Source organism: Peromyscus californicus, unplaced genomic scaffold (assembly GCF_007827085.1).
Source record: "Peromyscus californicus insignis strain IS unplaced genomic scaffold, ASM782708v3 Scaffold_14__1_contigs__length_90479793_seg_2, whole genome shotgun sequence".
In the NCBI taxonomy this organism is placed as follows: Eukaryota; Metazoa; Chordata; class Mammalia; order Rodentia; family Cricetidae; genus Peromyscus; species Peromyscus californicus.
The window spans coordinates 30550300-30577011 of record NW_026294436.1 but is presented as its reverse complement, the minus strand read 5'-3'; the positions used below and the strand labels follow the sequence as shown (position 1 = coordinate 30577011).

General features: G+C 34.8%; 1 protein-coding gene across 1 annotated transcript; it reads left to right on the top strand.

Moving 5' to 3' along the window:
- Positions 1-2109: 2109 nt before the first annotated feature.
- On the top strand, positions 2110-25310 carry Rgs21 (regulator of G protein signaling 21). Its single transcript, XM_052736578.1, has 4 exons — positions 2110-2120; positions 6359-6435; positions 10524-10690; positions 25107-25310. The coding sequence occupies exons 1-4, from the start codon at positions 2110-2112 to the stop codon at positions 25308-25310; spliced, it is 459 nt and encodes a 152-aa protein (XP_052592538.1).
- The last annotated feature ends 1402 nt before the right edge of the window (positions 25311-26712 follow it).

Here is a 26712-nt window from a genome sequence, read left to right as displayed (position 1 = left end):
CCAAAATCTCCTTTTCTCTATCATCTCAAAAATGATTCTGTGAACGTTAAATTTAGGGAAAAGAAAAAAAACAATCACACATCTATAGTAACAACCAAACATACTGACTTAGCATATCTCTCATTACTCTCCTAACAAAATCTTGTGAGGTAGATATTATTTGATTTCACCAAAATGAGACGCAAAGAGGTCAAAATTAGTGTGTCAAACTTTCAAAACTCACATTTATCCATAAACTCACTGGTCTACACTCTAAATTTATACTCATTTTATTATATGCGAATCTTCTTTTAAGGACTTTAAGGAGTGGAGTTCCCAGGCTATAACAAATGCCTACTGGTGCTATGAGAACCAACTGTACACTTCATGGTTTAAAATAACCCAAATATGTAAGTGTCAAGTCCTGGGAATCATAGGCCAAAGTTAGACCTGTTGGGTTAAATCAAAATATTAGTAGGATAGACTGACTCCTAGATTCTCTGAGGAGAGCATGTGTTCCTAACCCTTTGTTCAAGTCTAGTGGCCATTTGAATTTCTTCACTCTTGGATACTTCTCTTAGTGCATTAGTCTTATGTTCCATTCACACACATCCTCCTACACACTCAATCCCTCCTACCATTCCTCTGAAATGGCCCCAGATAATTACACTGGGTCCCTTTGCTATGTAAAATAACATATTCATATTAGCTAGGTAGTAGGATGCCTGGTCCGCAGAGCAAATTCCAGGCCAGCCAAGGCTGCACAGAGAGACTCTGTCTTGCAAACAAAAACAAACCAAAAAAAAAAAAAAATTCCCGAATAATGAACTGAGCTTTTTAAAGGGAATAGGAAGTCATAAATAAACAAATTATGATTACTATTTCTAGAAGGATTTATGAGAAAAGAAATAATTTCATTGAACTCTAAGCATGAATTTTAATTTTGTCTTGGAGTTTCAGTGAAAAAATAATCTTATTTCTGCCTCCTATTTCTTATATATTTTGACTGACTTTACCAAGAAAACATCTAAATTTTAAACTTATTTTCTAATATAATGTATTTTGAAAATAACTTCAAACATACATTATAAACTCAGTGTTGTATTATCCCCAATCAGCAAAACAAAAGCCAAAACATGTTTAATGATTCAGTTTTTGCATATTATGAAAACATTACTTAATGGTGCTTGAACTAACAAAATGAATTGAGTTAATTGATGATTTCACTGCTTAATGACACCCTGATTGTTTAGGTCATTGCTTTTATTTCCATTTGTCTCAATACTCCAGGGCCATTCACGGAGTGGGAATTTTTGTAGAGCAAACAAATGGGGATGTTCCAACTCCAAGTTAAAAGGAAGCCTATCTATACTACTGTTACGATCAAAGCTTGACAAAGCATACATAGGGTTACCAAACACCGTTTACTAAAGCATCGGCATATACACTTTATTTTGATAAATATATTGGCATTATTATTTTAAGCATCAGTGTTGAATTAAGATATATGGGCATACATTATATAAGATTCATAGTTTAAAATATTAGAGATAATCATGTTATTAAGCTATGAGCAGCTGAACAAGTTGAGGGTAACAGTATAAGGCATTTGCTAGAACATTTTTATATACCAGTAAAATTTTTTAATTTAAGTGGCTGTTTACGTGTGCTAAAAGATACAGCCTGCCTCGCAAAATCAAATAATGAAGGGAAATGAATGATCTTTAAACATAATAAAGGTGATTATTAAGTGCATGTTATAATATTATAATATTGAACATCTTGAGAATACTAGTTGTCATAGCAATGAATGCATATGAAAATTAGCAAGTAAACTAGCAGAATTATTATTCTAATGGGATAGTTATATTTTATGCCTGACTCAGAGAAATGTCACATTTATTCAAAGAATTATTTGTTCCTTGGAAGTTAAAATGTTTTGACCAGAAGAAATCTTAACAAAATGATAAAAGCTGAGACTAGCATGACTTAAAAAATGCCAACTTGTAACCCAGAGACAGGTATTTGCATACTAATTGTAATGTTCCTGCTGTCATGTTACCTTCAGCTTGAAGATCAGTCAGAAAGAGAAACTGCATCATCTGTGACAGGCAGACAGTGGGACGCAAAATGCCAGTGAAGTGAGTTGCTGTTTAAAGCTCTTTTTCTCTCAGAAGATGTATAAATGAAGCACCTGAGTCTTCAGTAGTCTCTATGACTTGCTACCTTCATTCATGATAAAAATGTTAATTGTTGCCTTTCATCCTAATTTTTTTTGCCTTTCTCTATTGATTCTTTTTTCTTTCTTTCTCTCTAAAATATGTCAACAATGTGTGACTTGCTTTGGTTCTAAGTTCTGTTTGCTAGATAAAGAATGTGAAAGTAGACAGATCATTGATCTTTCTTTTCATCAAGGTTTTTAAAATAGCGAGTTAGAAATAAAACGTATATGATCTTTGTAAAAATCATTCATTATCACAGTACTTATTAAGAAACTTTTACATGGATATTAAGTGCTGGGGAAGGAAGCAGCTGTCACTTCCTCGGGCACATGAACTCTTTGCTTGAATTTTCCATTCTCCAGCACACTGCTAATTGAGTGTGAACAGCGAAGTTGTTGGATTCCACATTTTTTAATGCAATACAACTGGTTCTAGCTGGCACAATTAGCAAGGTAACTGGTAGCTTTCACGCAGTTCCCATCTGGTCTGGCTCTTCTCTGGACATACAATATGGGTACTGCCGGCCTAGATGCCACTTGCTTAATGAAGAAAACAGACAGGAAATCAGCCAAAACCCCATGAAATACTAAGTGCAGTTTTGGCTCCAGATACACAGTGAATTTTCTGGCAAACCATACACACATGGAAAGTTACTCTGCTTATACACCAGAATTCTATGAAGTTCTCTCTCTCTCTCTCTCTCTCTCTCTCTCTCTCTCTCTCTCTCTCTCTCTCTCTCTCTCTCTCTCTCTCTCTCTCATACACACACACACACACACACACACACACACACACACACACACACACACACACACAGGAAAAGAGCCACATATAACCTCCATTAAGGATATAATCAACACACATATAAAATGAAAAGGAGAAAAGTAGTAATGAGAGAACGGCATAGTGTCCATTTATTTCAGATAGCATACAAGTAAAAAGGAAATCAATGAAGCCTGTACAGTTTTAAATTAGTTGCCATTTTCTTATAATCTAATTTTTATTTAATGGATTTTACTGATATTTCTATAGCTGCATTTTATAAAATATACAATTATATTTCTCATGCACATCTAACCTAAGAATTTTTCTACATTTATTGTATAATTTACAAGGTTTTATAACGTATTGCATAGACTTTCTTTTTTTTTTTTTTGGTTTCTATTGAGTAATCAATTGCCACAATTTAACTACTGTTTAAGTCTGGGAGAAGTATGTGACATTCTACTGCAGGAAAACTATTCTACTACATGTGCTCCAAAATGAGCACATATATGTTGACTTATGCATTTGGGGAAGAAGTTTTAAAAGAGTTAGGGTCCTAAACAAATCTGTGTCTAAATATTAACTCTACCCACTACTATTTGTGATATTGTACAAGTTACTAGCATTTATAACCCCTTTTAGTCATTGGTATTAGCGGAATTCAATACACTATTATTGTCAGTGTTAACTGATGAAAGGTATATAACGTGCTTAATGCAATAACATAAAAACATTCAAAGTACGGTTGCACATTTTATTGTTCTGATAAATATTAGCTTTCAGTTTGTTTCTCAATACCAAAACTTGTCCTCCCAAAGATTACAAATTTAAACCCAAATTTAACAATTTTTAGTGGTAGGAAAGATTAATCATTAAAATAGATGCATTGTAACCTAATTTCTGAAAAGGAAGCACTCCACTACTTCCATCCCTTTCAGTATAATAAATACTCAAAACTGTATCTTCTAGGTGAGAATAGGTTGGCAAAGTAAGCATTCCCAGCATCTTCACAAGCCACTGGGGTATCCCTTCAGAGAGCAGAAAAGCGCCTTACCCCTTTAGAGTAAAGTCAACATTTCTTGACCAGAATTTATAGTAGAACACTCCAGCAACTCTAATTGTAGGGTGTCTAACATTCTATGTGTGTATATACAGAATACAGAGTACGAGTACTTAAGTACATCTCTGTAATTCAAAACATTCTTGTTTTGTCCTTACTTCCATACTACTTTCCGGACTTTTTTTTTTCCATCCATTTTTCCTGTTTATGCACAATCATGCGAACAATAGGAATGGCTTCTGCTTATTGAAAACATCTCCATGCTCAGACTCTTTCATTTCCAAAAGGGTCTTCGTGGGACCCAACTTTTGCCTTTAGCTTAATCAAATTCTGGCTCAACCTACAGGCTGTGTTCCTTTGTCCCTCATTTCCCTCGGGGTTGACAGTCAGGTCCTAATGTTCGGTGGTTCTCCAGGCACACTGTCACACTCTGGTTCTGATTCCTCTGCCCATAGCACTGTAGGATGTGGAGCTTGAACAATTTGTCTACACTTTTGAACAAGTTTTTTCATTGTATTCTCACAGCATCCTGAAAGTCACATCTCCTTTCCATTGGTGATCTTATACCAGCCTTTATCGAGATTTGATCAGTAATCTCTTAGCCTAGCCACACTCTTCTGGGTGCTAGAAAATAACAGCTTTCACTTGTTATTAAGGAACCTACATAGGAACGGAGAAGTAGACTTCTGTACTGGAATGGATTCGCTGTTTCTCTGTGTTTTACCTGATGGCCACTTCTCATTTAGAAGGATGCGCTTTAAGGCCCAGCTCCTCTCTGCCCTATGTATTACCATATACTCCACAGTACTGGATTTCTAAACATTTAAATATTACATCAACCATCACATTTCAGTCTGCAAATGACTGTTTTTGTACAAGTGCATTTTAAATGACCTTTATGATACTTTCAGAATTCCAACAAAACTTAGTATGAGAGTCATGTGATTCAACATAATCTTAGTGAAGTAACAGGTTGTAAATGCTCAAATGCACTTCAGTGTGAAATTAAATCTAGGATTAAGACTAATACTTAATTTATGAACAATGAAAACTAAACAATGCAAATCTTTTTAAATACCCATTTCAATTAGAGATCACTATTGCAAAAGTCTCCTAGACAACTTGTGCCTTCATTAGTAAGTTAAAGGAAAGATTGAGGTTTTCGGCACATAACTTAGAAAGGAAATTTGAGATAGAAGATGCCAATAATTTAAGAGAGAAAAATGAATACCCAGTAGCCTCTCTTCCTCAGTCCTCTTATTATTATATGAAAATACAACAAATATTCAAACAGTGGGGGAACATAGACAATCCTTTAAAAGGCATATAAGAGCCTCAGTAAATTACGAACAAAAGACCATAAAGAAATAATAAGCACTTCACAAAACCATATTTAGGATTATCATCTTGATATGCAATACAACATTTTATAAGGATAGCTAGATATGAGACTATCTCTATTTTATTGTCAATTGTTTTAATATATGATTTAAATTAATTTGCCCCTTGTCCTTTTGTACATCACTACTACATAATCAAGCTCTTTGCCCAGGAATGGCTTCCTGTGGATAGGGACTGGTTTCATCAAGATATTTATCTGTTAAGAGAAATAATACATGATATATTTATATCTCACAAAGATTATATCTTAAAGCTGATTTATTATTTTACATAATATCCCCCAAAGCATGCCTTCCTCAGAAAACTTCAGTCCATAAATATTTTACTGCTTTGAAAAAATATATCATACTCCCTGAATAGATTCCTACATTTATATAAATCAGTCCAGAACTGATCTACCAGCATAAGGAGAATAAAATCTGATTCAGAATAGGGTAAACACAACAAAATACTAAAATCAAACATTTTCTATATCATCATTTTTAGAAATTTTTAAAGCCTTTCTTCACTTTCTAAATACAATTATTAAACAGGGAAATTCGTATGCCATGAAAACTTAAAAATAATCATTCATTCATTTTAGTTTTAATCAAGAGAATTTTTCAAAACAAAGTGACCCATAATTAATATTATGATCAGAAAAATTTATAGTTGCTTCACAGAATGAATATGTCTCTTGTGCCATTACTTTCATTGTTCACAAATATAAACACTGTTGGCTAGATAGATAAATAATTTTCTGATATCAAATTATATTCCACATTATGTTGCTATGACTTTAACACATTAGAAAAATATGATATGAATTTTACTGACATTCTCCTGTTTCATCATTGGCTCATTTTAATGATATAATTCAAATACTATCTTCAGCTTTAGTATTACTGTAAGTTACCAAAGAGAAAGATCACAATGCTATTGTCAAGGGTAGATGCTGTTTCTACAGGTCTCCAACTACGGAATCACTGGCATGGTCTGAAAATATGGACTCCCTCTTAGCTAACCAAGGTAAGATTCAAGCAATAGTGCATTTTAAAGATGGTAATTAAACATAATTCATTAAACCTTGAAAAATGACAAATATTTCATGAAGTCTGATATTGATCAGCATTTGAAGAATAAGAATTTAAGGGCCCAGAGTCTAAACAGATTTTGTTTGAGCCTACATTAAGTTTGTCAAAAGTTCAGTTATGAGTACAAGGAAAATTTAATTACAAATGATAAGCAAAAAGCTTGCCATTTTCTTAGACTGTCATTTGATGTGTTTGATTGCTGTTTGCCATTAATACAAACGAAAAAAAATATGCAAACTGTCAACAACAGGAAATGTAAATTAAGCACTTAATTTCAAACTCATGAGCTAAAATAGAAATATATTAGTGGGTTTCAACTAAATGGTCTTCATTTTTTAGTGAATACAAAAACATGTCATTTTTTATTAATGCATATGTGCTGATATGGCAATTGTGATCCATCATATAAAATATTTTGGTATTGACCTTAAATTTTGCACACAAAATAGTCACAAAGTTTTCCACAATTTCTGGGGTTTTTTGTTTCTTTGTTTTTTTGTGTTTTTTGTTTTTAATAAACAATCTGCTTTGCAGTACATCAAGGTCATCCAGAGAGGAAAATGTGAGACTACAAAGACAAGATAGAGCATATTGATAGTATTCATTGTATTTACCAAATGACATTTCTGTTTTAAAGTAACAAAGTATCAGAAAAGCTTAAAATAATAAAGCCAGGCACATTTTGCACTGCTGTTTATTCATACTTAAAGTTTGATTGAATTAAATACATTAAGATACACTGAATATTTTGTCTTTATTGACTAAGTTCTAAACTTGTTTGTGAAGCAATCCACCTACAGCTCAAGTACAGCTAAAGACATTAATTAGAGATGTTGTGGATATAAAATAGATTCCCTAAGTTAGAATGGGCAGTTTCTTGTGTTCTTCAGTGTGTAACCAAAGGAAAAAGCTAAGTTTCCTAGGTGTCTCTTAGAGTCCTCTTCTGGTTGTAATGTGGGGACTGCAGAGAAAATGATATTTGTACAAAGCCATGCAGAACAGAGCTGAGAAGGGTCCTGACATGGAGACAATTGCTCTCATGTGCACACTTTCTGGGCATTTATTTAATTCTTGTTGGCGAATATTATTTTAAAGTGTGTTACTTTTGTTTATGCTGCATTTGTCTAACACTTTGAAGGTGCGTTACTGTGCCTGTGTAAAACACCTGATAGTCTGATAAAGAACTGGCAAATAGCAAGGCAGGAGAAAGGATAGGTGGGGCTGGCAGGCAGATAGTACATATAGAAGGAGAAAATGGGGAAAGATCAAGCAGCCAGGGAAGGAGGAGGACTCCAGGGGTCAGCCAGCCAGCTACACAGCAAACCACAGAGTAAGAGCAAGATTTACAGAAGTAAGAGAATGGGAAAAGTCCAGAGGCAAAAGGTAGATGGGAATAAATTAAGTTAAGAAAAGCTGACTAGAAACTAAGCCAAGCTAAGGTCGAGTATTCATAATTAAGAATAAGCCTCTGGGGTTGGGGATTTAGCTCAGTGGTAGAGCGCTTGCCTAGCAAGCGCAAGGCCCTGGGTTCGATCCTCAGCTTCCAAAAAAAAAAAAAAAAAAAGAATAAGCTTCTGTGTGTGATTTACTTGGGAGCTGGGTGGCGGACCCCCACAAAAGAGCAAAAACCCCCAAACAACAAATACTCAAATAAAAGACCAAAGCCATAGATTTGTCTAAATAGCTATTTGATGTGGCTTTTTTAAAAACAAGATAATTAATAGTGGTATACTTTATCTGTAACCCTAGCAAACTACTTAAATATTTTTGCCAACTTTGCCTCTATGTAGACTTGGCTTTCCTGGTAGCTTTCTATTCCTACTGTCTACCTATTCCATTTACTGTCCGCTACAACTTCTAAATAGATGAAGTCATTCCATCCTGCACACTGCCCTCAAGAATCAATTTTATTGCATGTAATGTGTTAGTCCAGACTTATCTGGAATGTTTTCAGATTAAAATGTGTCTAGAACAGAAGAGCAAGTCAATGAAATACTGAATACAGGACAGAGAATCCTGACCCCAGAATTAATTATTTTGTGCCTTGAATGCAAATTAAGGTGTGGAAGGAACGCTTGTTTCAGAGAGTAGGCCTTCCTAGAAACTGAAGAGCAGAGGAAACAAGATCATTTCTTGATTTCTAACATCCATCTCTCTATGTGGCATTCACACATCCCTTGAGGAGAAAAGCTTCACATGCCCTAATGATACACATAAAATATTGTCAGGCAAGAATCAAAGTATTTCTTTATTAAAGAATACTATATCTTGCATGTTTGGATTTCAAAAGTGCATCATGGTTTGGATTTTCAGAGAAAATTTTGCCTTTTACTACAAATTTTAACGTCTAAATTTATGGCAGACAAGCTTAGTGCACAGTTAATTTAATTTTCATATAGTTAATAATAATTTTCATTCATTAATAACAACCACACTCTCTAACATTTATTCTAAGAATTTTAATCAGTATCTTGTCATTTTTACAATGAAATTTCACTTTTACATTACTTCACATGTGAAAAACATCACGCCACTTTTATTTAGTGTTTTAGACACTTTGTTCTAAAAAGCTGTGCCTTATTTTATTGTTAAATTTCACTTTTGTTTCCCTTCTACAGCAACCTATAAAAATTTGACAGGTCCTATTGCTTTCATGTTCTCTTTTTTTTCCATTCAAACTTTCAATCCCCTGTATTTCCATAAGCTTCCTTCTTCCAAAGGATGAGACATAAGGGAGTAACTCCGCCTGCTGCATGTGCAAAAGGGACCCTCTTGACTGATGAAGGGGAAACCACCAGTGTTTTGGAAGGCAAATTCTTGAGTGACAAAAGCCCTGAAGAACATGTTCCTTATCAGACATAAAGCCTCACTTACAAGCATATCTTCCCAAATGCAAACTCCAAAACTGAATACTATGACCTTAAGATACCAGAACAGTCTAGTCAAAATAGGAGATCTGAACATAATCTTTCGAACACGGCACATAGCCAGAGGCACACTCTCAACCATAGTTAGCTCAAAACATTGAGCAAGAACCACCTTTTACAATTAGCTATGGATATTTCACAACAGAATTCTGGAAGGCACATTTCAACGCAGCAAAGTAGAAACCTAAGCAGCAATTCAAGGACTCAAATATCCATCAAAGCAATGACTTGTGGCTCATATTTTAATGGATGTATAATAATGAGGGGGACAAGGAGTAGGGCATTATAGGTTGAAGATGTAACTGGGGTTATTGATTTTTTCTATAAATACATGTCCTAGTCAAGTAAAAGGAAATGAGCCCACAAAATAAATGAACTCCGATGCAGCACCTATTGCAAAGTTACCAGAGAAATGCACGCTCACAAGGAAATCTGGCTGTGAGGCAGAATATGACAGATTTCACATTCAGTACATCGCTTAAAGCAACATTAGGGAAAGCCCCCTTATTTGACTTTCAGAAGTACAATTGTCCACCAAAAAAGAAGAGGAGAATAAATATTCACCCCAAAATATCTTGCCAGTACTTTCTTGGCTTAAAGATCATATTTGTCCAATGTAGTCACCACAAACGGTTTAAGGTCAACATTGACTCTTCTCCTCTGAGCCCAAACCAACATAACCTTTTCCCTCAGCTTCAAATTGTGTCTCCAAAGCTTATAGAAAAGAAACATATTCTTTCCCTGGTTATTATAACATAATTAACTTGAGCCAAGCAGTTCAGTGGCCCATGGGCCTCCTATCCCGTAGTCATCAAGACAGTCTCTGAAACATGTCATATCTAGAAATAGAAATCATAGATTTTCTTGTTAATGAAGTTGATTTTTAAAGTATAAATGAAAATATTTTGGACCTGTGATTACTCCTAAAACCTAAGTTTTCTAATTTGGAATTGATAATATGTAAATATTACTTTAGGCTGGATGATTAAATATTTGCCTACTGAACATTCAATAAATGCTCATTTGATACAATGGACTTATTCAGGGAATGTTAATGTCTTATAGATGATGCAAAGTTTTCTTAAATATTTTGTAGCTGGTTTGGATGCTTTCCGAACATTTCTAAAATCAGAATTCAGTGAAGAGAATGTTGAGTTCTGGCTTGCCTGTGAAGACTTCAAGAAAACTGAAAGTAGAGAAAAGATTGCTACCAAAGCCAAGATGATTTATTCTGAATTCATTGTCGCTGATGCACCAAAAGAGGTGAGTCAAGTATTTGAGAACAAGGAAGTTGCAGCCCGCACTGGCTGTTCCCAGTTAGAAACAGAGCCAACCCTATCTAAAGAGTAAGCTAATCATTTCTCTTTCCAGATAGAAAATGTCAGTAGGCCACAATATATAAATATACCACAACACTGGTATATTTTATAAATTAATGTATGTGAAAGAAAACCATCTAACCAGTGGAATATAAGAAGTTTTCATTTTTAATGTCTGAGAAGCCTGCCTTAGAGAATGCAGGAATGCCCTGTGTTCAAAAGGGGGTGTGACTTGCCTTTGTGTGAAAATGAGCCAGAGCTATTTATGAAGTGACCATGTTCCATCCGTGCAACTTAAAGATCACTAAAATACAAAGGGTCTCAAGGTGAAATCTAGAATTACTCTGATAGTATCTCTTTTAACAGTGTTTATTTTTAATTTTTATTGTGTTCACATGTGTGATGGTGCTTATTTGCAAGCAAATGATATGTGTAGATTCACTGGACTGTGTATATAAAGACCAGGCATTGACTTCCAGGTGTGTTACTATCTAATCATCCACCTTAATTTTTAATTTTATTTATTTTTGAAATTACAATATAATTACAATATTTCACCCTTCCCTTTCCTTCCTCCAAACCCTATCGTATACCCCTCCCTGCTCTCCTTCAAATTCATGGCTTCTTCTTTCATACAGACCAAAGCGGACAGAGGAAAGTCCACGAGGCCTCAACATAACTAGACAGCCAAGGAAAGCAGAGCAGAGAGACAGTCTTCCCCAGGGAAGAGCACACCGAGTGATTACCCATGTTGATTTTTGAGGCAGAGTCTCTCACTGAAACTGGAGTTCACTGTTTTGGCTAGACTGGCTAGCCAACTAAGCTAGAGGATCCGTGTGTCACCACCCCATCAACTTTAGGGTTCTAATCATGGCCAGCTTTGACTTGGGGGCTGAAAATACAAACTCGGATCCTCACACTAGTACCAAAATGTTTTCACTGAGCCTCTAGATGATATTTCTGCTATGGAGAGGTTCATTTGTGTTTGGCTTAACTTTCAGTACATCAATACAAAGACTGGACCCTAAGTAGTCTAGTATTAATTGTTACTGGTATTTAAACAATTTACATGTTAAATTTCATAAAGATGCCTTGAAAATTTGTAACATGAAGCAAAAAGTTTAAATTCGTAAGTAGTGGGCAAACAGGAAGCTTCATTAAAGTAGTAATAGCACAAATTAGCTCATAGCACCAGTGATCTTTCCTATAGGGGTAATGAAGGGCAAGGGTCGAGGGAAAGAGAGCTTGGGGGAGCGGGAGATCCCAGTTGGATCAACAACAGAGAGGGAGAACAAGGAGTAGGAGACCATGGTAAATGAAGACCACATGAGAATAGGAAGAAGCAAAGTGCTAGAGAGGCCCACAGAAATCCACAAAGATACCCACACAACAGACTACTGGCAATGGGGTAAAATACTGACAGCTGCTACAGTTACTACAGTTTCTGATCCAACATTAGGATTTGTGCTGAGAGAAAAGTGGTAGTCCTTATAGGCAGAGAATAAGTTACATGGACTACAAATACATTGATAAAAGCTAGGACATAAAAGCTCAACTCTTAGATGGACATTAACTACTGCAGTTATTACTAGGTTAGTATAACACTAACAGACACAAGAACCACTTATGTGTGGTTTGGAATTCACAGTGAGTGGAGAACTTTAACTCCTGTGGAGATCCTTCCCCATTCATTTCCAAGTCACCACCGAAAAAAATCAATATATAATTCTGGAAAATTGGAAAGGTAGTACATATGATTTTTCAGGTTGATTAATGTGTCATTTTCTAAAAGGTTTTGAAAGAAACCCTAAAAAAATATATTTTATTGCAATCCTCCTTCAAAAGCCAGTAGTTTTCCTTCCTTACAAATCTAATTAGCAGTGGCTACTTTAAGATAACATTAGTAAACACTATTCATTAAAAATAGCTAATGAAAAGACAGTCTTAAAACTGTAGCTAAGTAACTGAATTGTTGGCTCAGTGACTAAGAGAACTCAATGCTCTTGCAGGGGACCTGGGTTCAATTCCTAGCACCAAGACAGATCACGAATGTAACTTCTTTTCCATGAAATCTAATGACCTCTTCTAGCACCCAAGGGTTCCAGGCACACATGTGATGCATAATCATATGCACAGGGAAAAATATCTATACATATGAAATAAAATAAAAATTAAAAATATAAAATAGTACAGCTGAACTCAGTTATAATTAATAATTTTGACAAAACTGCTCTGTTTATTTTCCTAAGCTTTCCTTCTAAACTAAACATCATTTAGCTAAATAATGCAATTATTGTTTTAGGATATAAAACTTTTATAGCTTTTAACATTTTACACATCTAATTAATCTAAATAAAACATAAATAAAATTATGGTTCCTTTTCAAGTAATGGTTAAAATGTTTCAAATGACTCCAAAGTATTATCAAAACATGCACCCACTGTCTTTCTTAGTATTTACCATTCACTGTTTCTAATACAAATGTCTCAGGACATTTCAATGTTTTGTTTTATTACCAACTAAGTTGCTAAGTCCAAATACTCTTTGTATTTCAAGTACACATAAAAGGTAATACATATGATAGTAGGTTTATTTATTAAACAGAAATTTTGAGTATCTGTTCACATAATAAATTCAAGAAGACAGAAGTAATTGACCTGTAACAAAACTCCACAATTATAAAGGAGACCATATAATAATAAAACACACTAAAAGTTAATTATTGCCATTATAGAAAAGAGAGATTATAACCCCATGAAAAGGTATAGGATAGATTCGTACAGTAAATCACCGATTAAAGAAATAGGTAATGAAAAAAATCAGTCATATTTTATGAAAAGAGCAAGCAAAGCTAGAATATTTCAGGATTAAAGATACTGGCTTAGCACTGTGATATAAAGCATCCATATATTTTCATATATTGCAAGTATTTTGGTATTGCTAATATCAGCAGAAGAATGGAGAATAGCTTTGAGATCTTTATCTCCATTGTTGGAGATAAAAACATAATAGGAAAGAGTATAGATTTATCTGGAAGGCAAACTTGACAAGACTATGTGATCATTTTTATAAGTAGGTTAGAAAATACAATAATTTTCATAAGCAGTAAGTCAGTCTCAGAGGAGTTCATAGTAGACTATTCTCCTTTATTTCTGTATTCAGCTGAAGCTGTGTAACTAACTCTAATAAAGAATTAAATTATAGCCAATATTCTTGGTAGAAAGCCCTACACTGAAGAACAGTGGCAGAAGCAAGTCTAGATGTCTACTTGGTCTTCTTTCCTTTCAAATACCCATGTCTTTATTTTTTCAGCTGTAAAATTGCTACAGCCTTCATCAATTTTCATTGAATGCATCTAGATTATACTAAACTTAGCTACTGAATCTTGTCTGCAAACTGAGATCACAGGGTTGTAAGAATACCGTCCTCACAGGCTGTACACAAGAACTGGACTTCTAGGTTCCTGTGAGATATGTAGGAATCTCAGCTGCACTTCATGCCCTCTCTCTTATAGTGCTCTTTGGTTCACCCCTTTAATCATGAGATGTGATGATATGGAACGGAATCTAAAGTTTGAATAGATCTCAATTTGGATTCAAATCCTGTGCCTCTTTTTTTACTGTGCAAATATCTCACCTCTGGGATTCATATTCCTCATCTAAAACAGGAAAATAACATGTGTACAGGAAGCCGATGGAAATGGTGATGACTGAGATAATAAGATTAGGACTCATACCATGTGGAAAAGTTTTTACAATATTTTAATCACAGTTTTCTAGGAGCGTGTCCCTAGGTGAGCTATTAAATTTTAAAAGTACTGAAAGCAATCACTTGTAGATTTCTCTGAAGATGTAAAGACAGGCTTTTAAGGATTTAATAAAATAAATGTGAACATACATTGCACAAAATATGTTAACAAAACATCAACTTCTACTCAAAAGAGAAACTCATTGAAGGAACTCCACCATTATGGGCTAAGGGGGAAGTGTTTCATGAAGAAAATTGCATGACCCAGCTATTTTGAGTAAATGACTAGACATTCTGAATATTATTAGACAACTTTTTTTCAAGTTTCACTAATTTACATAAAAAGCACTTGAGTGTAGAAAAAACATGATTCTCATGATTGTGCTTATTCATATTTCATTTTGGACCATTAATTTCATATATTCAGAGATGTTAAAGTCAAAATATTTATTAACTTTGGGAGACTGTTAATCATAGAAAAAATTAAAAGACTATCTTCATTTTCCACCAATGGCTTTCACATATTTGAAATATTTATAAATTATATTCTATATATGTCATCAGTAAAAAGAGAAGTTATTGAGAGACTGGGGAGATGATTCAGCAGTAAAAACTCCAGTTGCTCTTGCAGACGACCTGAGATCTGATCCCAGCAGCTACATATTAGCTCACATCATGCTCTGTTACTCCGGTTCCACAGAATCCGACCTCTTCTGGTCTCCACAGACTTGATGTGGTTTACACACACATGTAGGCAAAACACTCATATACATAAAATAAAAAAAATAAATCTTAAAAAGTAAGAGCAACATCAAGTCCACTGTTATACCCACTATTACTAGTAACCAGTAGTTCACTCCCATTCTGTGAGATTAGAAAGCTATGCAGTAACACCACAGTAGAGTGTTTATAAATTATACAAATTCAGGGGCTAGGTTGCAGCCTGCTGTCAGAGTGCATAATGAGCGTGCACAAGGCCCTGAGTTAAATTGCTAGCAATTGAACTAATTGAACTAATTAAAACAAATATGTGTTGTTATATTGTTTGGGCTCTTTTGGGGGGGGAGGGTGCTTGCCACCCAATTCCCAAATAAATTCACACATGGAGTCTTATTATTACTTCTGAATGCCCAGACTTAGCTTGGCTTAGTTTCTAGCCAGCTTTTCTTAACTTAATTATCCATCTACTTTTTTTCCTCCGGGCTTTTCCCATTCTCTTACTTCTGTAAATCTTACTCTTACTCCATGACTTGCTGGTTGTGTAGCTGGGTGACTGACCCCTGATGTCCTCCCCTTTTCTGGATCCCTCTTGATCCCCTTTTCCAGATTTCTTCCTCTATATATTCTCTCTGCCTGCCAGCCCTGCCTATCCTTTCTCCTGCCTTGCTGTTGACCATTCAGTTCTTTATTAGACCATCAAGTGTTTTAGACAGGCACAGTAACACAGCTTCACAGAGTTAAATAAATGCAACATAAACAAAAGTAACACACCTTAAAATAATATTCTACAATAAATATGTCCAAAATTTAGTATCATTTTATCATCAAAAAATGGAATAGATTCTTTCCTTATTTTATTTTCTTTTACTTTTTTAAATTTTGGAGGCAATTTCCTATATGACTACTGTATTTACACCATTTTCAGCCCCTTTCTTCTCTTCAAGTCCTCCACACCCCCTACTCCCTCTCAAATCCATAAGCCATTCTTTAATCTTTACTTCTACATATACACACATACTACTGAGTACATTTAGTGTTGCTCATATGTACATGTATTTAAGGCTGACCACTTGGGCTTGAATTATCTCGTGGGGCCCATCCCTGAAGAAAACTGATTCATTCTCCGCAGCCATTCATTGCCTATAGTTCTTTATCTAAGGGTGGGGCTGTGTGAAATTTCCTCCATCCATGCTGGCATGTCAACCAGTGTTGTCATTAGGTGCAACTTTTCTGTTATGTTGAGAAGACACTATCTTACAGCAGGTGTCCTATACTCTGACTCTTATAATCTTTATTCCCTTGCCCCAGCACTCCCTGAACCTTAGCTACAGGTTGCAGCAGGTGTATGAGTTCGGAATAAGCACTTCACAGTTACTTATTCTCTGCATTTTACTGCTCATGGATCTCATCTATTACAAAAAAAAGTCTCTCTAAGGAAAAGTATGAACTACATTTACCTATGGGTATAAGGATATGTAAACAGAATAAGTTATTTAATTATAATGTTTCTCCAGTTTTATTAAAAGTAAAATTTATGTAAATAGAAAACTGGCTTAAAATGCAAGAGTAAGTATAAAACAGACGAATATCTGGTCAGAGCAGACTTATGATTCTGACAAAGGGCATTATTTATTTCAAAAAAGTTAGTTTGAAGCTGGAGGAAGAAATAGGTATGTGCCTTGTTGGTGTAGAGGGTCCTATGAAGTGTGCAGCTGTATTTTCCTCTATTACTGTAATGACACTTGGTATTCTCCATCCTATATTCATTTTCACATTTCATTTTAGTGTCAATTCTCCAATGTATTGAAGTCACTTTGAGAATTATTTTTATTTACTAGTTAATGATAACTAACAGTTTACTCCCAAATATAATTATCTCCAAATATATTGGTTTTGTTCATTTCTTAGTTGCCTTCCATTTTAATCATTTATTGACAGTTGTGTATATATTGTATACTACACACTATGTTGGTATATTGAAGAAAAGAGACACTATTGATTCCTCAGTAGATGAGCTACCCATCTTATTGGGAAGACTCAAGATTTAAAGAATTACAGTGGGTTTCACAAGCATCGTTATGGGAAAATGTAAAGTAAGAGGAAACTGTGTAATGGGAAACTCTGAGTCTCGGAGATCAGGAAATATATATCAGAAAAGTTAAGTGGTAAACCTTGGCTAGGATTTGAGAAGAGATGGAAATGAGTAGAACAAGAAGGGAAGAATAAAGGACAGATGAATGGGAGAAACAAGAGTCAAGGAAAGGACCATCTACACCCAAAGCAATTGACCTAAGCAGCATGAGGCTGTGTGTCAAGGTGTAAAAAAAAGCCACTATGCTGTTCATATCGCCTTTCATTCTGAACTATCATTTAATCTATAGTCAATTAAAGGGGTCTCTTTAAAAAAATGTGCAAAAGATGATAGATGATGACAGACAGACTGATAATAGAAACAAAAATAGAGAATGATGACTAAAGAAACTGGAATATTTGCCAAGTGCTTTTATGAGGACTGTCTTGTTTCACCAGCACCTTCATTCACTGCCTTAGAGAAATGTTACCAGCATCTATGGTGCAGGAGAAAAATGTCCCAAACTGTAGAGATGTTGAGAAAAAATAATGATGATGATGAGCCTCCCGGCCACCAGGATCAGCAAGGAAAGATGCCTTCAGCCTATGCTTCTAGCTTTCAAATTCCTTCTCTAGACCAGCTCCTCATTTTTAAGTGCTTATTACATAGACTGGGAGCCTTGATATTTATCCTAAAGGCAGAAGAAAACAAACAGTCACACAAAAATCTATCTTCTTTTCTAGGAAATATTTCATTTTCCCTCTCATATTTTCTCTAATTTGTTTGACGTCTTAGACTATGAAGCTCAGGCTCAAATATCACATTAGGAAACAAAGGGTGATATGAATGTTTCTTCTAATTGTACATTTCTTAAGCTTTGTTTTCAAATATCTTTTTATTATTTATTTATTTATTTTACAACCTGACCACAATTTCTCCTCCCTTTTCTCCTCACATTCCCTCTCCCCACCTCCTCAATCTACTCTTCCTCTGTTTCTGTTCAGAAAGGGAGAGGCTTCCCATGGGTATCAGCAAAGCATGGCATATCAACTTGCCATAAGACTAAGCACCTCCTCTTGGTTTTAGACTGGCCCAGGCAATCAGTATGAGGCATAGGTTCCCAAGAGCCAGCCAAAGCATTAGCGACAGCCCCTGCCCCCATTGTTAGGAGTCATACAATAGACCAAGTTTCACAATTCTAGAGGTTGGTCCTATGCAGGCTCCCAGATTGTTGGTTCAGACTCTGTGGGTCTTATGAGCCAAGTTAGTTGTTTCAGGGGGTTTTCTTATGACGTCTTTGATCCCTCTGGCTCCTACAATCCTTCCTCCCTCTCTTAAGCAGGAATCCCTGAACTTGGCCTAATGTTTGGCTGTGGGTCTCTGTATCTATTTCTATCAGTCACTGGATGAAGGCTCTCTGATGACAATTAGAGTCATCACCAATCTGATCATAGAGGATGGCAGTCCAGGCTACATACTTACTATTTCTAGCAGTCTTACCTGGGGTCGTCCTTGTAGATTTATGGGAGTTTCCCTTGTATACAGTTTCTACGTAACCCAGAAAATGCCCCCTTTCCAGTCATCCTTTCAGTATCGTCTTCCTCCTCTCACTCCCACAACCAGATCTCTCAAGTTCCCGGGCCCACCCACCCCAGTCCAACCAGGAGATCTCTTCTATTTTCCCTCCCCAAGAAGACCCAGGAGCATGCATGTCAAATTAAAAACACAAACATCATGCATTCTTTAAACTTCCCTGTATTCTAGTGTCTTCTAACCTGGGACAACCAAGTTGATGTTGGTGATTAAGTCATGAATTGGACTCCCTCCCAGCCCGGCCATACTAACAACAACAAAAAGTCCCAGCATATATATTTATAAATCTGTGTACATCATGATTTCGTATGTGTCAGCTCCTTTCGCCATGGAAGTTGAAGAGGCATCTGGTTCTTATTCAATTCCATCTTTGCTTTAACTACATGTCTAATTAATCAAGGTGCTTTTTAATTCAATTCTCTTGCTTTCTCTTCCCCAATTTAATGCATTAGCAATGCCTCCCAACTTGTGTCATCCATTTCTGTCACCAAAACCACTGATAACAAGCAGATACAGTCTTGAGCAGGCACAGATTCCCTGTACATGCTGCAAAAGGCTATGCCTTCTTTAATCGCAACTTTGAGAATGTATTTCAGGGTATTCATTTTCCTTTAATGATGTCAAAAATGAAGTAATACAGGAAGTGTTAGTGGTGATTAAATAGAATTAAGTAACCAAAAACATGATTACAGATGGCTTTGATTTAAATAATGATTTTTAAGCGCTGCCATGAATGAGGTCTACGAAGGTACCTGCTCAGGCTTTGTAAGGCCTTTTACTTATGCATGCTTACATCCTTTGCTTAAAGACAGTCTCCTGCTACACTATACATCCTAAATGAGGAAGAGCCACGTAATTTGAATGTGGGAGCAGAACTGAAAACTTCATTCAAATTATGTAAAAATATATAAATCACAGTTTAGAGTCAAAAGAGAGAGCTAACAGGTACACTTTAAAAGACATTCTTCCTGTGAAAACAATTTGTTGAAAGCTGAAAGAATATAAAAATGCTGGTGTAGAAAACAAAAATGGATTTGTCTTGTATAGCTTTCAGCTAACCAATGCTCATAAGTATGAAAATTTTCTGGATCGTATAATAAAAATGTTTTAACTACAACAAACATCATCCTGAGAACCATCATCTCAATGCCAGACTTATCCATGTCAACTGCACCAAGACCTTTTAAAAAAACAGAAGGACTTAGAAGCCTTAAAGTGGCTGTGAAGAAATCTCAACTGTCCTTTCATAAAAATCACAATCTTGTGTCCTGTTTTCTGAGATTAGCAGTGTAGTATTCTGAGTTAAAGAAGATAACATTTTGAAATGTAAGCAAATAAAATAACTGTTTCTCAAAGTACCTGAAATCAAAGAGTATCTATATTAGCAAAAGTGAATATTTATTTATATTTTAATATATATTGCTATATATTTACTTTGATATAAACAATAGCTATATTGTTAATACATATAATAAATTTATATATATATATATATATATATGAAAATTGAAAGCTGAGTGCTATTTCCCATTCAAAGCTTTCATCTACCGACATCTTTTAAATCTCAGTTGGTGGCAACTCTGTTTTGCCATTGTTTTGACTAGATCATGGTAAACATCTCTATATTCTTCTCTATTCTTCATTCTTTTTCTCACAGTCCATATCTAATAAGCATTTCTATCATCCTTTAGAATATGCCCCAAACCCTGACATTCTTAAGATGTTTTCTCTGGTCATAATAACTGGGCAATAAGTCCTCTTTGCCCTATTACTAAATGTGTTTGGAAAATACATGAGATGTCCCTGCAGGGTCACTCTCTAAGCCACCATCTACTGCCCACCTGTCTGATAAGGTTTCTAGATCATCTTCCCCGTATTGAGACCTTGTTATTGGGGCCACTCAGAGTTAGTCACTATTCAAACACGTGTTCACATTATTTAAAATTCTCCTCATTACACTCACTATACATAAAACAGTAGAGTGCTCCAGGGCCTACCACCTGCTTAACTCACCCAGCTCTTGCCTCTCCCCCTTTGAAGCCCAGCAGACTTCTTTCAGTGAGTCCTCCCACAGGCATGCCCCAGATTTCATATTTCCTACTCATAAAGATACTTCAAAGGCCAGTTTCAAATCTCATTTTCTTGGGAGAGACCTGCTTCTAGAAAGCATATTTTTTTTCTTTTGGATTGACTTCTCATTATGATTTTCTTCACAATCTCACATTCTAGCACAGTTCTACACAACTCTTTAATAAATGCCCTAAATGAGTTAAAATCGGGGAATATCATACATAAAATGGCTAGCTTTAAAATATATGGTACATTTTCCTAAACAATAATAACATAAATGTAATCATTTTATAGTTGTATGTGACAGTTAACATAAAAGATACACATGAGATCAATTAGTATATCAGTATTTACATTCCACTTGAAATTGTTTCCCTATTTTAAATCATCTTTATATATTCTTGCAAATTATTTTTTAATTGAATTCATTTTTCAAAATTTTTGTCATGGGATAAAACAGACTTGCTAAGGAAAATAAAACTAGAAAGAAAAGAGGACAGTCTACTGGAAATGAATATCCATTCTGCAGGTATTTTTGAGAGATGTAGAAAACGAACAATTTAGAAAAAAATGGAAGAGATAGAAAATAAAAGACAGGTTAATTTCCATCCCTTGAACTGTTGAATGCCTTTGTTGTAACAAGTTCCCTTTCTCGGATAACCAAAATTAAACTCTTAACAATAACTAAAGCTTTCATTCACAAATCTGTTTATAAACATAAGCCTTATTTCTCAAGACTTCTACATCAAAATTATACATAATAACAAGAAAACAACAGAGACATCTCTTCTGTGATACTGTGACTCAGATGTCACAGTGAGTTGTTTCACATACATATCACAGAAAATTAATGGAATTCCATAATATTTGTATAATTAACAGCATTTTGGTAAAAATGATATAGTAATACATTACACAGTGTTGCAAAGAAAAGATCTTATATGAAACATCAAAGAGAAAGGAAAGACATTAAGTAGTAAAACCTAAACTGTAGGCATAAAAGTGAAAATGAAAAAAAATTACTGTGAGGCTCCAAGATCAAAGACACAATTTACACAGACTCAGAAACACACACATACATACACACATACACACACACACACACACACACACACACACACACACACACACACAGAGTAATAATTAGAGAAGAAAGAGGCGTCAAGGATGACTCCTGTGTGTCAAGCTTGAACAAGTTGAAGAAAATAATGACATTTATATAAACATGTGAGTGTGATGTTTTTGTCACTGACATTAAGCTGAATTGCTAAGACACATCTTCATAACGCTACTGATTATCTCCTGGGAACAAAGATATGCTCATCACTGAGTTATCAATGGCTGAGGCTGGCAGTTCCTTGGCTGGGAAGCAAACACATCAGAAATGAATACATTTTGGTAATAATATTAATTAGAATTAATGGATTTAAATGGAGTTCTTTTTAAACTTTGGAATGATTTTAAATAAATACACAACCATTTCTTCACTTGAGTTTTACAATATGTGTTTATTGGGTCCTTAGCCATCTGAGGAATGCAGAAAGTGTAAATATCTGACAGATTCTCTGTAATGAAAAACCTTTTGTGAGATCACAATTTTTTTAATCTGCTCATAATCCCATAAGGAAAATATTACTTGAGTTTAATCTGAAAGACAAAAAGTCTTGTGGAAGATTTATATAAGAAAAGCCATTTTGTTAAGCAGGATAATATGAAAAACATGTTCAGAAGTAGCAAAACATAGAGAATATGCTGGGAATTTTCTAGTTTTGTTAGAATATGAAGTGTACATAGAAACAGGGGGTATATCTCAGTGGTAGAGCTGTTGGCTGCAGAGTGGATATAGAACAAACAAAATGGGTAACTCAGGACTACACCGCAAAGGTCATGAATGCATACATCAGACATGATTGTGATTACAAAGGTGGTGATGATGATAGTGAAGGTGTTGATAATAGTGACTTGGAAACAGTATATATAACTATTCAGTAGGCACCAATTAATGCTACGGTCAGTCAAACCTCTTCTGGAGAATGTCTAAATATAACAGGTTAAGTTGTTCCACATATCATCAGGGGGATATAAATCACTAAAGATGCTGTTGAAGAATTTCTGCATTGAAGAAACAAATTGTAACTTATATTCACATATTTCTATAACACAAGATACTTATAAGAAACAGGTTAGCATGGGTGTTTGCAAGACAATTTCCTGAGAGTAGTCACTGTTCATTCATTCATTCTACTACAGTGAAGGCTAAATTCGTTATCACAGCACATACTTTACCTGGCTTGGCCTTCTTCAAATCTCACACTACACAGAAGTCAGGCTTCTTCTCTTGCAAATTACACACCAGCAAACCAGGCAAGTATCTCTTTATAACTTCAAATTCTTTCCTGCATCAGGATTTTGCATTGTTGATCTGTCAGAAATCTTTCACCAAATTCTTAGATCTGACTTTGTATTGTTCAGTTTTAACTATGACAAATTTTATTTCATCAGATGTCTGTTGCAAAAATAGAGAAAACATTTGGCACATAACAGACAGCCCCATCATTTGGATCCACCAATGGATCTCCCTCTTGTTATATCATCTGACTATCAATAGACTAGGCATCAATGTTAAAGGATAGAATTGAAATGATCATGTGCCCTAGTAAATGAAGAAGGAGCAACTGATTCCAGGTTTGAGGATGTTTAATGAAGTTTCAACATTTTATCTGGATCTTTGAGGAAGGACCAAAAAACTGATCAAAAAGATAAAATTATAGATGGATCTGGGACCAATGAGTATCTGAAATCCTCATCAAAGGAAACTATATGAGGCCTGATCATGCTCTTTTTGATGACTCTTTCTCAATTCATTATTTTTTATTAATCTTTTCCCTAAAATAATAGTCACTAAAATATTTTATAATATTTATTCATTTATAAATAAAACTCTTTAAGAGCCCTTATTGTTCTCTTTTTTGCATGGAAAATTGAAAGTACAGATTTGATTTTCTTATACACAAGGCTGAATTGAATTTAATTGCAGCTCTGTCTCCCTATCACTTAGCCTCATTTCAATGCTACATAAGTGGAATTTATAAGTTTTCCTTTACCAAATTCCCAAATTGTAACACTTTATCAGCTCTCACATTTTCTCCTGAGATGTTCTCATTCTATTCCATAAATATCTATTGATTTCTTATTATGTGGTGAGTATTCAGCTAAGTACTAGAAATGATGATAAATGAGATACAGCACCTGTCTTTGGGGAGATTACAATATTAAGATTCGAATATATTTTATATGTCATGAATATTTTTAGTTTAATTCAGCAGCCTTGGATAAAACTGCTGCTGCTAAAATATCTTCAAATATGGATAGAGAAGTTGGTCTGAACCTTAACAGTTTTTCTGGAGAATGGTGTGTTCCAATAAAATAGAACCCTATTGGGCCCTTCTGGAGAATGGTGTGTTCCAATATAATAGAACTCTACTAGGTCCTTCTGGAGAATGATGTGTTCCAATATAATAGAACTCTTAGACTATTCTTGAGACACAACATTGGCTTTGGTTTCTTGCTGTGGTGGTGGTGGTGGTGTTTGTTTGTTTGTTTTTAATTGTATGTATGTGTGTGTGTATATACTTGTACATATGCTCATTTTGATCTTCAGGAGGTACAATGGCAGTGAAGAAAAGATATAATCTGATTTCATTTTGCCAAATAGGAAGAAACAAAATAGGAAAGCATTGCTATGGGAGTCCAAAAGTTTTGCTAAATACATGGAGAGTGGTAAAACACCATCTAGCACATTATAGTTATTCCTAGGTAAGGTACCCATTTGGAATTCAGATCAATGTTAGAAAAAATAAACTGGTATGAAAGAAAAGATATTTCAAATCATAATGTGTCTTGTGTGCATTTTCATTTTGCCTTTTTAAAATATTAGAAGTCAGCTTCAGTTGTTTCCTGTCAATGTCATCCCCTCTCAAGCTATGACCAATTTTAAAACCAAGAACGTGTTTATCATGTTGAAAAAAATGCATGATCTTGCTGATATTTTCCATCAAATAAGTTTGTGTTTGGAAATATTCAGCAATACATGTATCCTGATAAGCCATGCATGTTTTGAAAAATCTCTTGTAATTACATGCAACCTTGTTTTCTACAGATTAACATTGACTTCAGTACCAGAGATCTCATCTCAAGGAATATTGCTGAACCAACTCCAAAATGCTTTGATGAGGCTCAGAAACTAATTTATAGTCTCATGGCCAAGGATTCATTTCCTCGTTTTCTAAAGTCAGAAATTTATAAGAAACTTGTAAATAGCCAACAGGTTGGAAATCATAAAAGATGGCTGCCTTTCCTGTGAAGAAGGTAAATGAAAATAGTACACTAAAAGGCTACAATATTTAAAATATACAAACAATAAAAAACATTTTAGGGTTTAGAAAATGTTTTTACTTCATCAGAATACATATATATATATGAATATATATGCATACATATATATGTGAATATCTAAATTGTGTGTTACAAATTTAGTCACTTTATCAGGTACTTAGAAATCTACTAGAAGAATACAGATTGAGTTCGTGAAGATAAATATACTTTCAACCATAAGTGAATAATTTTATACATTATAATTTCAAGAAAAATATACATATCTTCATGTCACAGAGTTGAAGACTGCTTAACGTCATATATAACATTTTAAATACCATTTGCATTATTCAAAAACCTCACTTCTGTAAAAGGAAAAGTTCTGAACGTAAACATAATTTTTCCTTTGCTGGATTCAGCTGTTCCTTGTGAACTATAATTGATAATGTGATGATTGTCTGAACTACTGTGGCTTTCAAGTTAAAAAGAAAACTTTAGTGGATGTGTGCACACTTATGCCTAAGCCTGATAGTTCCAGAGACCAATTTTTTTCAAAGTCTATTGCTTGGCTCAACAATCACCTGACATAGATGTGTGTATATGAAAAGAACCTTATGATTGGTGGATTTTATATTCTTCTACTAAGAGAAACAGAGATGAAAGAGGCACAATCAACTGCAAATGATGATTAATGTAACAGGGACTGTCCCATAAAGCAAAAAGTTATTGCAGTATCATCTATTCCATTGTGGGTTAAGAATCTATTTGCTCACTCAGTGCTGGAATTTGCCCATAATATCCGAATAAAATTTAAAATTTTTATTTTCCTAAATGATTTATTTATGTAAATGTGACAACAATAAATTATTTCTGTATATGAAAGGTTGTAATGATTCAACACATCATTGTGTTTCCATTTTATTTTCACAGATTTATTTATGCCCACTGCCATTATCTATTTGAGGCTGAGAGTTTTAAAATGGAGGGAAAACACCAGAGACTTACTTTGTTTCCATGAACTATTCATTTGGTAGACAAAAATCTTGCCTCCTCCTCATCACGGAAAACCGACACTTAAACACATGCAAATGGACTATTCCCTGGGTACTTGCAAATTCTTCCAAGCCCAGCGTAATACAAATGAACTGACACGTTTGGAGATTTTTGTCCACAAGTGTAGTATATCTATACTATAACAGCATTTATTCTAGAGGTTCTAACGTCAGTACCTTTTTAAAAATGGGATATTTTACTTATTCCAGGAAATGTAAGGCATCCAAAAATCATAAAATCATATTCTTACTTCCAAATAGAGAGGAAAAAAAAAACCCGAGAGCTCTGTTGTTTCTTGAGATCACACATCTGGTGAGTGGCAGAGCTGTAAGAGCAGT

Excerpts from the sequence above, each read along its gene's own strand:
- Rgs21 (XM_052736578.1), top strand. Across the intron at positions 6,436-10,523 it reads CTCCCTCTTAGCTAACCAAG|CTGGTTTGGATGCTTTCCGA; the intron begins GTAAGATTCAAG and ends AATATTTTGTAG. Across the intron at positions 10,691-25,106 it reads TCGCTGATGCACCAAAAGAG|ATTAACATTGACTTCAGTAC; the intron begins GTGAGTCAAGTA and ends TGTTTTCTACAG.